The 17,584-nt window shown below is 35.8% G+C and overlaps 1 protein-coding gene across 1 annotated transcript in view; it reads left to right on the plus strand.

The window, feature by feature from the left end:
* LOC121328841 (arginine-glutamic acid dipeptide repeats protein-like) overlaps window positions 1-17,584 on the plus strand; it is a 104,797-nt gene that overhangs the window by 42,267 nt on the left and 44,946 nt on the right. Inside the window, exons 4-6 of the mRNA XM_041273937.1 lie at window positions 11,312-11,417; window positions 11,952-12,048; window positions 13,398-13,502. Coding sequence (XP_041129871.1) covers window positions 11,312-11,417; window positions 11,952-12,048; window positions 13,398-13,502 — 308 coding nt within the window. The remainder of the gene's footprint in view (window positions 1-11,311; window positions 11,418-11,951; window positions 12,049-13,397; window positions 13,503-17,584) is intronic.

Consider the following 17,584-nt stretch of genomic DNA (forward strand, 5'->3'; position numbering starts at 1 on the left):
TTGCAAGTCTAACCATGATGGTGGTTGTAGATCCAGTATATTTTCAATTACAAAAATTTGCATGGCAACAGTATTTATTTGTCATCTACTGGTACTGTGCTTAATATATTTGCACAGGTTTAATGTCATTGCCAAATATGGCCAGAAGGAGTGGAACCATGTCATGAATGAGTCTAATGTTCAGAGGGCATACAAACCATTGTGACAAAATGAAATTGTTCATGCCATCATCTTCTTGAACCTGTCACAGTTCAGTCACGGTGCATTAATGCCAATACAGACACGCTTGATTGATTATCACAGTAATTCACATGTTGCTTGAGCAGGCATACCTTAACTTCCATCCAGCCCTTTGTGCAAACTAGGAACTAACAAAACTGCTTTTTTTTTTTTTTTTTTTAATTGTGGTTTTACAGAACAGTACGCAGTGTGTATCATTTCCCTTTAATTTAACATTATGTTGAAATGTATACTGTTTATTTTAATTAATATACTTTTGGAACACCATTCATTTATACACTAAATACCATAATGCATTTAAAACTTTACCTGATATGTCCAAATGTACTGTAGCTGTAAATATGCGGCAACAATTAAACATTAATAATAAAGCTGATAATTGGCAGTGCATGTAGCACGGATCAAAACAAGGTAATTTGCTTTCTTGATTGCAAAGAACACCACATAAATGATTTCATCCCTGAAGGACAATAAACTGTATACAGGAACTACTATGCGTCTTGCTTTTTTTAAAACTTATTTACTTATTTGTGTCCCTCCCTGTAATTAACAGGACTCGTTGGCATTGAAACGCAGCCCTCGATGGACCCAGCTGTGTTTTATGAACAGAGTATAGTTCAGTATACTGTTGTGATTGCTAACCTCAGGCTTTGAACTTTACTTCCTTTTTATGGATTGCTGAAATGCCCTCTCCATTTGCAGGAGAATAACTCTTTATAGGTTTAAGATAAAGTACTGACTGTTAAGCTTGGATCATTTACTGTACTTGCACTCATATTCTGCATTTAAGAAAGCAATTTTACTGCCTGGCTGTGTTGATATATTTAAGCCCCTAGGCATGTTGAGACTACAGGGAGGGAGTTCTTTTCCAATATCACACATAATAAACTACTTTTGCTTTGCACTTACATAAAGGACAAAAGTGTTTTATTATAAATATAAACGGTTTGCAGAAACATGTAAACTTGTGTTTACAGAACACGTGTGTGTTGTCTAGCTTCTACACAAAGGACATTTTGAATATACTTTAATTCATGTTTTACCAATTTTAACATTCATGGTTACAGTTAGATCTTTGCATTTGTAACAACTTGTTCTGTGTCTTTTTTAATTTACACCTTGTAAATTAAATCCGTCTCCCTCTGGTCTTTTTAGAATAGCTACATGTGAAATATAGGCTGAACCTATAATGAACTGTCTGCCTTCCTATATAGTACATATAAGGGTTGATATTTTCTCTCAGCAATTTGTTTAATATGGGACTGCCCCCAGCTTCAGCATTTCATGTTGTTTTTTGGCTGCCTTGACAGCAGTATTGAGTTATTTGCACTGTAAACATTACAGACTGTTAGTGGTAAAACCAGACAAGGCAGCGTGTTAGAGGTCACCAGAGTAATAGCTGTAATGTTTATAGGGGCACTAGTTGTACTACCCAAACACAGCTTGTACTGGTGCATAAGAGCAGGGAACAAAACACCTTCAACTAGTTAGTGTGTGTATAATGTGTGTGTCTATATATATATGTATATTGTATTTGCAAATTGTTTATTGTAGGTGCACATTGCACTAAATGTCTGATCCGTGTGTTTGCTAATTTAACGACAATCTGTTGGTGTTGTTTCAATGAAATACAGAATTTGGACAAAGAACGTTGTTATAAGTGAGCACTAGCAGAAAATACTGCTGTGGCGTCTTGTTTACCCATGTCATTGAAATAAAAGATCACACACAGGTTTTTGTTTTTGGAGGTATCCTTTATATCTGGTACCTCTCTGCTTCCCTGTTAGAAACAGTCACTGCTCCAGCAGCTGACGGAGCATGAGCTACAGAATCCTCTAGTGAAAAAAATAAAGAATTGATTTTGCTTCAGTGTTGTTTTCATCCCCACCTCTGTATCTCTGAGTGTTTGAAATTTCTATCAGAGTAGAGTATTTAGAAAGTTGAAGTGTGTTTGCTAGCGCACCAGACCTCTTGCAGAGAGGTTCTGAGCAAAGAGCCCCCTGATATTTAAAAGGTGAGATTTCTATTTAAACTGTGCGTTGACTTGAAAGAGCCAGACCACTGTGCACTGCTTGTTTTAATGGAAGCGGTAGATACTGTAGCTGGCTGAGTTCAGTAATTGGGTGTGAACCGTGTAGTGTAAATGACATTTAAATTCTGAATGATAGCAGCGTTGTATGTAATCTCTGTTTATGGCTCGTATTCTGGATGGTAATAGTTTTGTTTTTGAGGGTGGAAACGCAAGGAGAAAAATGGCAAAGCTGCCAAGTGGAAATGGCTTTACAATATTTACACCCCTGTGCTGCAGTGCATTTTTGATTTTCAGAATCCATTGCTTATTTTTTTTATTGGTTTATCAAATGTTTAGACTTGACAGGAATTGGCAAATGTCTAATCTAATTTTGTGGATGAAGGCATTTGATATGGGAGCATTTTATTGTCAAGCAGTATTTTGAACTCTTATCTGATTTTATATAAATTTAATCAAATCTACTCTCTCTTTTTAGGAAGGTGCTTATTTTGAGCTAATATTTGTAAGTCACATTTTTTATTTAAAAAAAATAAATATATAGGTGTGGTACATTTACTGTTTTTTTTAAAGCAAAATAGTAAGCAATCCATTTCAGTGCATAAATGTCCAAGATGCTGTTTGTTTACCTTGGTTCCAGAGATGTAGGACATTTGTTCTCAAATTTGTGATTTTAATGTAATCTCTAACCGTCTACACCACTCATGTTGGCCGTGAAAAAATCACCAGCTGAGAGACACAGTAGTGGGGAACAAATTCAAGGTTCTTGTACAGGTTTAATGGCAGCATTCAGGGATAGCAAGATTGGTACTGTTGAGAAATGTATTTATTTATTTATTTAAAGGATCAGCGGTTTGAGAACCTAATAGAAATGAATTACCGCAGCATATTGGATGTGCTTGTAACACCACTATTTGTTAGGTAACTGCTGGCTTATTATGTTTGACAGAGGGGGTGTGTAATTTACAATGCACACTGCATGTACTGCAGCAACAGAAATGCAAATCAAGCACAATGTTCTGGAGCGCTATCAATAACGTGTCAAACAGCAGCTAGAAATACGCTAGTTAAAAAATAGCCATGATCTGTAATCAAAGCGTAATCTATTATACATGTAAGAATACATCTTACTGTTCGATTCCTTTTACTTTCTTGTAGGATTTTCCTCAGTGTTGGTGTGACCAGGATTAATGTGTTTTCTTAGGTTGCAATGCTGTTTGTGGATAAATGAAACAGTTGTTTATTTTTCATCATCAATGGCTAGTTTCACAGATACTTATTTGCATAAATGCCATTTTAGATAAGGTAGTCCAAGAAATACTGTTTATTGTAAATATGAAGGCCATGTTTTTCTTGATAAAACAAACATATTTCCTTTCCTGTATAATTTCATTGTCTTTGTATTTATTTATTTTTTTTAATTTTCAAATAAAATGACTGTTTAAAAAAAAAAAAAAAAAAATCTGATTTAGACAAGGAGTATGACAGTCATGAATAATGCCTAAAGAACATTTATTCTCTCAACTGTTGCTACAACATAGCAAAACGAGAAAAAAAGAGTAGGTGCCAGAGTTGTGTTAGAAATTAGCACCCCTTTTAGCTTCCAGGGTTAACACCTAGAGAAACAAGCCACTGCCATGTGGAACTCAAAAGAAAAGTGAAATAGAGCAGAAAGGCATCATACTGTGAATAAATGAGAGACAGAGAGGAAGCAGTGACCCCTGACCTGTGTGCAAAGTGCAATTGTGAATTTGTTTTACACACGCTCTCTTGCAAATATCACTTCCTCATTTCAAACACTGGCTGCCTGGAGTTTAATATGTACAGCGTTTAAATAAATGTTTCCTGGAGGACTGAATCCAGCCAGGTTGACAACCTCCTTTTTATATTTCTAAACATTATTCCACAGAGCAGGATTTGCATACAGATCTTGAAGCATAGATAACTAGATTCATGCTTCTGCAATCGGCACCCCTGGTGAGGTCAGGCACATTCATTCTTTACGGCTGAGGACCACTTAGTAATGCAGAGTGAGGGAAATGGATTTAGATTCACAAGATGACATTCTAATTAAAAAACTAAAGCGACAGAAAGGTAGCACTTTCTCTGCTTGTCTTTATTGTTGCAAGGCACACCTTAGAAAAGCAAGCCACGGTCCATTTAATCTACCAGTAATAATGTTTAAAAAAAAAAAAAAAAAAAAAAAAAAAAATTGTTACTGTAATAATTAACTCATTATTTCAAATATCTTGAATCATTTTAAATATTTCACACTTGATCAAAATGCATTTTACCTACACACTACTTGTGTTTGTAAACAATACAAATAAAGAATGCCCACCACCTTGTGTCATTAGTGAACAAGGTGACCTTCACTTGAAGAGAAGAGATTGGGATCTATAAACTTGCCAGACTGGAAAACTGTTTAAGATCTTACAATTGTCTGTCTGTGTCTGTTTTTAAGAATTCGGAAAGAGGAATGCATATGCCTCAGTTGCATCACGGTGGTGGTTTAAGAAGCTTCCTTCCAGACAAATCGGGCTCCTTTCAGGAGACCCTAAACAGCTGTCGATGCATTTCACATTCTGAATCTTCAGCCATTTTTTTTAAACGCAAACTAATTTTTCTAGTCAAGAATGACTTATTTGCTGTTTGCTACAGGTGAAACGGAAGGTGTGTATTAAACCAGTTATGAAACCATCAAAAGATACATTTTAAAGAAAAAATCTTAAAAAAAACTTGGTCTATTGCTATATTATTGTGGTGTTTATACTACACCGATCATAGAGGTCTACATTGTCCTAGCAGCAATATTTAATACCCCCAAGCTGCTTACTCTCAGCTCAGCTCACACTTGACTGAATAGACTGATCGATTATCTGCGGCTTAACCAAGACTTCTCATTTCCTGCCTTCCATTACTGCGCTCAATCAAGCCGCTAGTTCTTTGTGGCCAGGTTTGTGCACCAAGATAAGCCATCAAGGCATGTTTCTATTTGAAAAGCTCTCGATAGATGGTTCAGTCATTGGATAAACTAACAGGTTTAGAAGTTGTGGCTTTTGAGTCAGCGCTGAGGAGATAAAAATAATAATAATAATAATTTAAAATTAGGTTGGTGTGACGTTTCTAATTTATAGAAAAATCTAGAATTGTTTTGAATCTTTGTAAATGTGTTTTGGATTTACTGTTTGATATGCAAATTAATTCTGCTGCATGCTTGGAAGGATTAGGTTCTTTGTGGATATCTGGCCTTACTTTGACTGATTGTTTGTAGCACATCAGATGTCATTAAAAAACAAGGTTACCATTTTAGTTTGTGATATATATATATATATATATATATATATATATATATATATATATAAGGTATTTTTTTATAAATATTTTTTAAAGGCTCACATTTTCATGGAAGGTTACATAATACATTTACTCATTTTACTTGCTTTAAAGACAGAAATTCAACTGAGAGCTTGGTTTTCTCAGAGTCCCCTTTTTAATGATTTTAAGCGACGGTATTGTACAGTAGATTGATCACTGTTTAGATCAACTGAATAGACCCTGAGGTGCAATACAGTTGACTTCTTAGAAACCACTAGTATAAAGAATCTTTAATCTCTAGTGCAGATAGATTGCAGTCGTAGACAAAGCACACACTGCTTACACCCACACAATATGAGCCTCTATTGATTGCATGTGTAGTGTACACTTACATGCAAAGTCACGTTTTGTGGGTAGACATCTCCATTTTTTTGTCTCTGTAAAATATCTGGATTGCAGTTTGGCAATATTACTCAGTAGCTTGGTTACAGTGCTGTATACACCTCATCTAGTGCTCACATTTGCAAAGTATTCAGTTTTTAATTAAATTAGATTTCTAAATTGTGAGGTTCTTTGGATGCTGTTTCCTGTGTTGGTATTGTATGCCCTCTTTAAATGTTAAAGTAGTGAAATTCTTGGTTTACTGTAATGATCTGATGTCCATATGTCATCAGTCTCTCCGGTAAGGATTGTGGTCAGTATAGTTCCTGTTTTAGTTGAGCTTGTTCAACATGTGGACTCATTTAGCTGTTGCCCTTGTTTATCAATTTTATAGCATTACTGGGAGGCTAATCAAGCTATCAAATAAATTAATCTTTCATACATGTTGTATCTGTTGTAATCTGTGGGGGAGATCCAGTGTTATAGTGAGTGGGCTCTGTGAGGCTTGTGGAATCTGCCAGTTACTTGCCTGTCATGAAGCATCCTGGCTTCTGATCTTGATAGCATTGATGGATTAGGAGAGTGCCATTTGTACTCTGCAAACGTAATGCATTAAAGCTTTTGTTGGTTAATAAAATGTAAGATGATAATCAGAACAAAAAAAAAAAAGATGCATGTGAGCAAACTCTGATTCCTGCTGGGAAGTAGGAAACAACACATTCTAACATCTCTTTATACACAAGGGTTTGAGGGAACACTTTTTTATTGGTTTGTGTGAAAGTTTTTGTAAAAGTTGTAGATTATTATTTACTTGCAAAATCAATCTTTAACATATTGATTCAGTGCTGTGGTGGGACAAAAACTACTACTGAAAATAACATTCTAAAATGAACAAATATAGGCATAAACTGTGCTCAGTCTACCTTGTTGGTAAACACACTGAAATATATATATGATTTGCTTTTGTTTGTAGTCAGTACAAACCTAAATGGGTGTGTGCTGGTACTTGTCTTTTTCATTGTACTGAGCGGTATGTGAATTTGCCTGGTGGCAAAAGATCAGTGTACTGCGTCAACCATTTCTAGTTAGGCTGCGTAAAGCCATTTCCTTGTTATCCTCAAGAGTTCAGAACTGCATTCCCTAGAGTAAGCAGCAGGCTGGGCGTCTATCTAAATCATTCCAGTGATGTGTGTGGTTTTTATTTTATTCTTTCTGTGTGCTGTGGTACAGTAGGTGGTAAACTTGGTGCTTTTCTTTTGAGTTTAGTGGAAAATCTAGGGCTGTAGGTTCTGCATTTTTACAATATTGCAGCTTATCGTTGTTATAGGGTGTCGGTAGTGTTCGTCACTGTTGCAACTTAAACAGATATATATAAAATAAATAAATAAAAACCTTTATCTGCTGTCCTCCACACTCCATCTTCAGCCTGCTTTGCTCAGTCCATTAAAAACAGTCTTCATTAAAATTGGTAACACATCAGTAATTCACATTTATGGTGCGTTTTGACTGACATTGAAGTTTGATTTATTGCTGTACATCTTAAACCAGTTAATGTTGTTTTTATGAAATAATATATTATGTTTGGGCAGTAAAAAAAAAAAAAACTACTGCAAAGAATTCCGTTTTGATCACGGAATGCTTTTGAAAATAATGTCAATTTTAACAGTAAGGCTTTTGTTGTTTCTCAAATGTGCAGTACTTTACAGTGCCTTGGATTAGCCTCAAGGATAATACTGTAACATAGCATTAACGGTAAACTGTTGGTTTTCTTACAGTGAAATTCACTACTTTGAACTAACTAATGCTCATCAAATCCAATATAGAGCAGAGATGACAGATGGGCAGATTGCCTTCAAAGCAAGTTGAGATTTAATATTTAAATACTGTATGCAATGAGAGCGAGAGAGAGGCTAAACTGCACAAAGGACCTGTCAGTGCCTGGGTACCATCTGTGACCACTCACTCCATTAGTTCCTCATAACTAACAGAGGAGTTCCTGAACCAAGAGTAATCTCTTACATGGGATTTAATATTGAAACTTGTAAGGAGAAGTTGTTCATGATTAATTATTAGAACCTTGAATTTAGTATCGTAAGTTTTAATCATAACTCTTTGATGGGATCTGGTGTAAGGTACACTGCATCATTACATTCATAAACCTCTTTATGAGGCTAAATAGTGTTTTCATAAATGAAGCTTGGCATATGGTCAGCTGAAAGTAAAGCCTCCATTGTGTACATTGATTTAGTCTTTCATATTTAACATTTTTTGAAAGTTCAAAATGCCTCAAACCTCTAAACCCCTCTTGCTGTGCACACGTTTGCTGGTTATGCTTTTCCAGTCCCATTTTTAATGCTTTTGTAAGGGCCATATGGAAACACTTATACATATGAAATATACAAAGTCCTTAACTGACAATCTAAAGTGTCATCATGTGCTGTATTTTAATTATAAAGTTGTGCTTTTTAAAAGTTTATCTATCCTCCCATATGGTTCTTCACCGGACTGTGAATGTATTCTATTCCAGTCTGACTCCACCTGATCAGTTCTTTACATTTTAACTCCACTGTGTTTTGTTTTGTTTTTTTGTACGAGAGTTGGGAGATCCGTTTACTTGCCGACGCTTCTGAATCTTGACTAGACTTGAGCTGAGTAAGACTGATACTGCATGAGAGAGGCTCAGTCTAAATATAAACACAAGTTTCCTGTTAACATGTACAAAAGAGAGTCTGGTATTGCTTGTAGCTTTCATTCATGTTCTACTGCGACTATGAGCTATTGGGTTAATAAAAAAAGCCTTTCAGTGTATTTACCCTTTTAAACATCATGTTATAAAACCTGCCACGATTAGGACCATGGTATAGACAGCTCATGGTTGTTGTAGAGAGAGACAACTACATTACCCAATCAAATAGATATGCCATAAAACAGAAAAAAAATAGGCTTGCTTAACAAGTCGGTGTACGTGCAGAGCAGCTCATTGTAAAATCTGGGGCTTGTGTTATTCTCGCCTGCCTTTTCTTTTAGTATCTCTAGGTTTCGTCACAACCGGTAAAATACAGTACCGTATAAATATGCTGTTTTGATCCTCCTTTTGTAAACCACACACCTGCTCATTGTCTGTGAAAGAGGAAGAAGGGTTCATGTAATCTTGCTTGGAGTGACAAGTGGCAGTTGTGCACGCTTGTGTCGTTGTTTGATAGGGTAGCACTTCAGCATGGCGTATCTGACCCCATTCACCGCCAGATCAAACCATTCTATGGTCACCAGGGGTAAAACAAATAAATAAAAAACAAGCAACAAAAAACAACAACCGGAATAGCCAACGACCTGTGTCATATTGCAGTCAATGGAAGAATGTTGAGCGGTATCTCGGATTTCTGGATAAACTGATTCTATTGTGCAAAATAAGTGTGACTTTGGAATCCAGAATGCCTGCTTTGTCAGGGTGCCAAGACGCTGCTTCGCCTTGGATTGCATTGAGATAAAATTCTCTCATCCCTTTTAAACAAAGCAAGTGTTTGCTTTGCCTTATTTCTTCTGGTATCTACTGGTATATAGGCATAAATGAATGTAGACTTCAGATAGCATGTTCAGGAAAGCCATGTTGTTGTTCAGATGAAACAAAATGGTTGCTTGCTCTACAGAGTGTTTTCTAATCAATTTTAATGTTGCAATTTCTAATCAACTCCTATTAAATGCAACTCACTCGCTGTGCTTTTCATACTTAAGAGTACTTACCTTGATGATTTGATTCAGTGATCCGCTTCTTGCACCGTGCAAACACAATTAGGGCTCAGCAACGAAGCAGACATCTCCACTCGTTAGACTTGGGAGGGAAAGGTCATGGGGTCTAAATTCACTTGTGTTTTTGATGAAATGCTGTTATATAATTCAAATAATATAATTATGTTTCGATTATATAAAAGATTAATTGATACGCTGTGCATTTGTTATTTTGGAAGAGTGGCATGCTTTCAAAATTGCCAGTCTGAACCCCTTACTACTTTGTCCTTGTAATGCAAATTGTCACAGGTCATGGTTTCCTATGTATTTAAAAACAAATATACATAATCGCAATGCATATTACAGGAGGTTTGTTAATGCGGTCTGTTTGTACCATTTGTTTGCTGTTTCTACAATGGACATTAATTTGTACAATAAATATTCTGTAGGCCTGTATTTCTTCAGTCAATAGTAATAGCTCTTTTAATGTTAAAAATAATATTGGCATATATCCATTCCGATTTAACTTGATTTAAGAACTTTGCATTTTATTAAAATGAATGGAGTGCTCTGCTCTATTGATATTGGCTTTTGCTTTGAAGAGTTGAATTGCAAGCTTAAAAGCAAACAGTAATGTATTACATTGCTAACACATAACAAAAACAAATCCTGTCTCCTCTTGAGTCTGGCAAGAGGTCAATTTATTTATTGCTTATCTGAGCTGCAGCTTACAGCACTAAACACCTTACCGTGTTGGCATCTGTGCTAGCGCAAAACTATATCCTTGGCACTGAAATTGTAGGTTTAAATACTGAAACCTTGCATTTAATAAAACTGAAACATCTTCCTTGTTTCAGCAATGTAAGCTCAGATATAGCCCTCAGAACTCCAGTTGCTGTTTCTTACAACAATAAATAAAGTGCAAATACTGGTAACTGCCACTGCTGCAAAGTATTCAGGTATTTATACAGTACAACCATTATAGTAATGAAATAATTTAATAGCAGCTTAGCACACCTTAATCAGCTGTTCCTGAAACAAGGTTGTGTTTTTTGGTTCTTTTACTGGAACTCTGGTGCCTGTTACTGCTGTGGTTTCTTTAATGTTCTTTAAACTGCCTTAATGGTTATTTGGCATGGTGCAGGGAATAATAGATGTTTCATGGATATAAAAACAAAATGTTTTCTTATGAGTGACTCTGATCCTTGACTCAGTGCTGCCACTCACTGTTTGTTTGCAGGAACTCCAAATGTTTTTTCAGCTTGCAGTGCCACAGAGAGACAGCATGTGGCAGTGCTAACAGTACTGTAAACAGACTGAGCAATCGTCTCCTTAAACTGGCATTTTGCTGTTTGGTTATAAACTCCTTATCTGTCTGGTTTGTTTTACATTGAAATTTGTTAAATATATTTTCTCCGTTTCAACTAAATGATACAGGAATGTGTTTTTTTGTTAAATAAATCGGAAGCTTAATCTTCAATTAACTGAAGAGTAAATTAATACAACAATATAACGTGGGTGGAATTACATATAATGTGTGACCCAGGAAATTATAATGCTTTAAAAGTCTTGTAATGAATAAATCTGTATACCTTTTATTTTTTCTTTTGCTATTAGAGTAAACGGGACCATCTCCTTATGAATGTGAAATGGTACTACCGCCAGTCTGAGGTACCAGATTCGGTTTACCAACACCTGGTCCAGGATCGAAACAATGAAAACGGTAATACTGTCTGTACATGTATTTATTAAGAAACCATGAAATCCACAATTGTAGTATGCAGGTGCTGTCTGCACCACTGCTTTTAGCTGCTTTATTTTTTTTTCTTATTTTCTCCCCAATTTGGGAAGCCCAATTATTGTTTTTCAACCTGGCCCACCACTGCCAATTCCCCCCCCCCCCCCCCCCTCCCTTTGGAGCCCCTCTGCTTATTTGTATTATTATTTACAATAGAACTAATTCTTCAGGATACCTAATTTAAATAGCTTCAGTGTATTGTACTGAAATAAATACATGAGCCTAGATATACATATTGTGTTTTTAATACTGTATTTAGTAGATTATAATAAATAACTATATGTGTGTGTATGTATGTATGTATATATAAGTAAATCCTGGGTATTTTAGCCAGCGGTGTTTGGCCATGGTCAGTATCACTTGTTTCACAGACTTGTTCTAGTGCACATTTGCCTCCAATCCAGAGACTAATACATTGTAACCCCTCCATCCCCCCCCAATTGCTTTTTGTATTTTCAGATTCAGGTCGTGAGCTTGTCATTACTGACCCCATTGTCAAGAGCAGAGAACTTTTCATTTCCGATTATGTGGACACTTACCATGCTGCTGCACTTAGGCAAGTATATTGCATCTGAACACCACTCATGGAAATAGTTTGCTTTAATTTCAGTGTGGTGTATTTAGAGGTAATGTTCTGCAACACACAAACTATGATGAGGCAGCTTGTGTTTGCTATTTCTGTGCAAATCAGTGTTAAGCTAGTTGTATAGTAATTACAAATGCTAAACGCATCGGAATGCAAGAAATATTGAGCTCTATTAACAATTTATTTAAATACTTTCTAAGCCTGTTTTGATTAATTAAGTTTAATAGCAATGTTCCAGGCTTTTTTTAAACAATAGTGAATACCAAATGAAATTTATCAAAACACACAATATTCCCATCATACTGAACTATCTTGATTTACTTTAGATGGGATAATTTGAAAAGCTGCATAATTTACACAAATGGCAAGCATGATTAATGGTTAATTAAAGATAACACTGTTCCTTTCTAAAAGGGTGGGGAAAGGAAATTCCAATGTAGTATTTATAGAAAGGGAATACATTTTTTTTTTTCAGATAACGACTGTATATAAACTGCAGTCCAAACTTGTTAACTGGAAAAGAATGTTACTGTACATCTTTGTTTTCAGTAAAATGCTCATGTTTTTTCTGGCCCATCTTATTGGCTGAAACCTAGATGGTTCCTTTCTTTAACAATTTTGCTTGTATGCTTTTTTAACTGAAAACATCTGGAAATGACATTGCTGTGTTCAAAGCCACATTCGAAGCCATGGATTTCAGGGCAAATTAGTTGCAACCTGCTACAGAGAAAAGCTTACATTTGACTTTACACAGCTTTAGATAAACTTACTAAATTCCAGTGGCATGCTGTAATCCCAAACCCCAAACTCCAAAGGCCTTTCATGTTATGCAGAATGTAGTTTCTATATGGAACTGGCATGCTTAAAAGGGATTTCAAGCAAGTGTTGGCTGTCTTATTTTGATGGGGATAGATGGTAAAAATGAATTTTTTGGGATCTAGATTAAATCAAGATGTGGGTTTTAGTTTTTGCAGCGTGCCTCGTTATTCACTTATAATGTTAGGTTTCATGCTTTCTGTCATAGATCTTCTAACTTCAAAAGTTAAACTGTCTAAAAACATTGATTCATCAAAGGCAGGAAACGGGTACGTTTTATATGCGGTCATAAATTAGGGACAGGTTTGGCAGTAGGTGATGTTAATGGATAACATCATGATAATCAAACCTATTGATGGTAATTTATGGCTTGTGTTGTAATGTGATAATCAACTAGGTGTACATGTTTGAAATACGAGATGTTCTCCCATTATTTTAATCACTGGATTTTATTTTTATGTCATGTTTCCTATTTTAATAGTCGCTTCATTTTTCTCTTTCAGAGGGAAATGTAATATTGCCCATTTTTCTGACATATTTGCTGCCAGAGAGTTTAAGGCCAGAATGGACACGTTCTTTTACATTCTGGGATACAATCCAGAGACAAGGTAAGAATGCGTTTCAGCCTGTGTAAATAAGATCCAGTTGTTTTGTAATTTACAATTGATCTGTAACACTATTTTAAAATGAATGACTAACTGCAGGGGCTGGGGCGAGGTTGAGTATTGAAATGAAATATCATTAATTGTTTTCAGCTCATTCCTTCCAAGGACAGTCAGTCTTTTTCATCTGACAAAAATAAAATGTTTAGGTAGCTCTCGGGGTGCGAGGGGTGATTTCTCATATTTTCCTAATGTTTACCTTTAAGAAGTATTTATCAGCTGGTATTGCATAAATCCATTCATGGTGCCAAGCCTGTGTAATGATGATGGAAATATGTTGCAAAACTAGCAAATGTAACTGACTGACAGGAATGTGAACATTTCTTAAACCTAACTCAAGAGCGACAGCTGTGGAACCTGGGATATGTATTTCTTTGTCGAGTTTAATCTGCGATTTAAGGACTACAATCCCACAGTTCACTGTAGCGATGATGCATTTCTAAGGAAAGTGAAACAAAATTAATATCATAAGTATAAAAGAAAGATAAGACAATTAAATCTATTAAATATAAATTTGTTTTAATTAGTTTGAACACAACCGGTTCTGTATTAAATAACTGTTGAATTGTTATTGACTGAAACTCAAAAATTATGGAAACAAGGGAAAACGAGGGACCTCACTGTTTTTTGTTCAGTAATTAGCATGTTTTATTCCATTTAATTACTACCTTCAACTTCAAATTAAAGGTAGTTATTTGGAAAATACACATATAGTCACACCCCTAGTTAAGACCTTTTTTGTTTTGTTTTTACATTCCATATTCTTTTTACTTTTTACAGATGTTTGCCAGTCAACTTTTCTGGTGCTAATGGAATCCGAGCAGTTATTGTTCATTGTTAGTATTCAGGATTGTAGTCTAAGTAAACACCACTGCGCTCTCTTAGACAAAGAAGCTTTTGATAACTTAAAACCTAATTTATTTAGGCTGTTGCTAACAGTAAAAAAGAAAATATTGGTTTGTGGAAAAATCTTTCAAACTAAAGCAGTTTAGACCTCAATTGATTTGGGCAGGCTTTGCTAAATGTCTACTTTCCCCTCCTAACAGATGATAAAACCAAATCTGCTGTATTTTATTAATTAATCTGCTGATATTAACAGTAAGTAATGATTTCCTAGAATGATTTGTTTTTAGCCTGGCTTGAAATCAAACCTGAGGTTAAATGCTACGGTTTCAAGTGTAATGTTTCTGCGAGGAAGGAGTGTGTGTTTTTTTTTTTTTTTTTTTTTTTTATAAATGCAGAGGTGATTGATCTGCTAACCCTTGAATTCCATAACCATTCAGGGTAACATATTTTAAGTGATTTGATCACCTGAAACTGTTTGATCAGACCCTTTTTTTAATTATAAGTATGCTTTGACTTTATGCTTAGTCAAGTGCATCACCCTGTGCTTTGTTCGGATTTGTTCCTGACAAATAAAAGCAGAGCAATTCTAATACTAACAGAATGCCAAAAACAACACACTAACATCCCCTCAAGGTGGTTCTACTGATCTAGAATATGTAGTAGGTTTACTTAAAATTAATAAGTGAACACTTCTTGAAGTTTAATCTACCTGGTGTGGATGCTTGTTCAGGAACACACTCTAAACAAATGGAGGCATCACAGTGCAATAACAACACTAAACGTACAAGCACCCTATTGTTTCATGCTGAAATTGCTATTTCTGATGGCTGGAGTCAATGTTCCCTTTGGCAGGAATTTACTTGATGGCTTATAATGTGTATTATAAAGCCAAATGTATGACACGCACATTACGTACAGAGTAAAGAATGTGAGGTTTTTCAATGTCCCTCGTTGAATGCAGATAACACTGTGTAACATTTTTTTTTTTTTTTTGTTCCTGGGTAGTAAGTGTTATTTCCTAATTGCTTATGCCTCAAAAGTATAGAAAATGGGTTCACATAGTCAGAAAAAAACTGCATATGAATCCAAATGAACATGTATTTATACTAAAGTAATACAAAAATAACTACAAAAGATTTAGAAGCGAGTAGTTTTTCGAGATTTATGATTATACTGTAAATACAGTATATTAATATGTTGTTTTTTTCTGACTTTATGTGAACGAAAAGACACACATTTGCCCGTTTTCCCATTGGAAATAGTGATATTTTGAAATATCACTGTCGTAGTCACAAAAGCAAAGTTTGTGGGGAATAATAGCCATTTTCTATACTTTTGAGGCATAAGCAATTAGGAAATAACACTCACTACCCAGGAACAAAAATTGTGTTACATAGTGTAATCTATTAATTTTATAGCAAACAAGTAAATGTGCAATATATAATTTAGCTGAACCGTGAAACAAGAAATAGGCTGAAAAATGAAAGGTTGTTTGAATCACGTTCATTATTTATGGTACGTGATGTACTACAGTAATCCCACTGAGCAATATCAATCTGCTTCCCTTTCAACACCACCCTGCAGCCTTGTTATAGAAAACATGCAGCAATTTCGTTTTACCATGCTGCTTTTCTGTTTATAATGCTACATATTTGGATGTGATAGTGATGGTTATTATGATGCATAAACATGTTGAAATTATTGTAAACCATCCTTGTAATTTATTCATAGTTATTAATCTAAATAAAATCAAGAAGAATAGTAATCTATAGGTTATTTTTAAATGATTATGAATTATGATAATAATTTGTTATTGGGCAATGTTGACATTGAGATAGTTACTGAATATATGTATCCTTACATATGTTCTTAGGTGTAAAGAATCAGGTGACTTAAGCATTGAACAATCGTTAGTTTATATAACCCAAGACAAAAACACTGCCTGCAAAGTCTTGCATTTTTACATCGTTTAGTATGTACTGAGTGACTTGAGAACCTTAAATGAAATCACTGCACGCTTTGGTCTTTGTGCTATGCATTTTTGTACATGCAGTTCCATAACCGAACTGTAATAATCACAGAGACGGTGGGGTGCTTTTCATGGAGAAGAAAGGCTGCATAAAGAAAGAACAGTTTCAGCTTTGCCGCCTGGTCGTTGCTTGTTGCAAACCCCCTTGTCTAGCAGGTCCCCCGCTCTCCTGGCTCGCTTGATATGCTGTGCAGAGCCTCGCTGTCTCAGCCTGCTTTATTTATTGGGAAAGGAGGAGAGTCGAGCGAGAGAGATTGCGCTCTGAGCGTGTCTGTGTGTAAGGTCGCGGCACATGCTCAGTGTGGGCTGTGGAAAGGGAACTGTACGCGCTGCGTGAAGTCTGAGGTCACAGCACAAGCTCAGTGAAAAGCTCTCCGTGCTCCCTCGGAGACTGCGTGCGCCACCATTTTGAGTACTTAGAATAGAAAAGGGAAGAGTTTATTTTGCCTTCTGATCATACGAATTGTCAACATTAAACGACAAGAGCTTGGTTTCCGAAATGGACGATCTGTTCAGTCCGCGCAGGTAGGCTAACAAGATCTGGCCTCACCTTAAAATCGCGCTGTTTACGTACATGTTTATCTTTTATAAAATATTTATTATGAAATCATATGTCTGTTGTTATTGCAAGCTGTTCGAGGCGTTTTTAAAGCTTCCGTGCCTTTTCTTTGCAGTCGGGTCACGATCGGGTGATGACATATAAACACTTGTCACTGTTTTGTTTACCAAGTTTTTCTTATATTTTTTTTCTTTCAGAAATGCAAAATGCCAGGACTCCATTTTGCAGCGCCTGCAATGCTAAGATGTGTTTACTTTTACATGCATGCGTATGTAGCGATTTACCGTTTAATGTGCATGAAATTTCTTGTTGACAAGTAATGACAGAGCTGTGCACGTTGATCTAAGGCAGTGCCAATGTGGCTAATAAATGTTGGGGCCTATAGGAGCTGTATTTATGTAATGTTTGCAGAGAGTGTTACATACATGCAGGGATTGGTTCATTTTGATGGAGTGGGCGGGACTTGCCTTGATTGCTGGCCCAATTGACGACTAGTATTTCAGTGTTTTGTGGTGTTTGGTTAGCCCAAGTACAGAACGGGACACGGTCAAGTTTAATGGCTGTTCTTCATTAATTTCTCTCAAATTATTGGCT

This window comes from Polyodon spathula, chromosome 16 (genome assembly GCF_017654505.1).
Source record: "Polyodon spathula isolate WHYD16114869_AA chromosome 16, ASM1765450v1, whole genome shotgun sequence".
NCBI lineage: Eukaryota > Metazoa > Chordata > Actinopteri > Acipenseriformes > Polyodontidae > Polyodon > Polyodon spathula.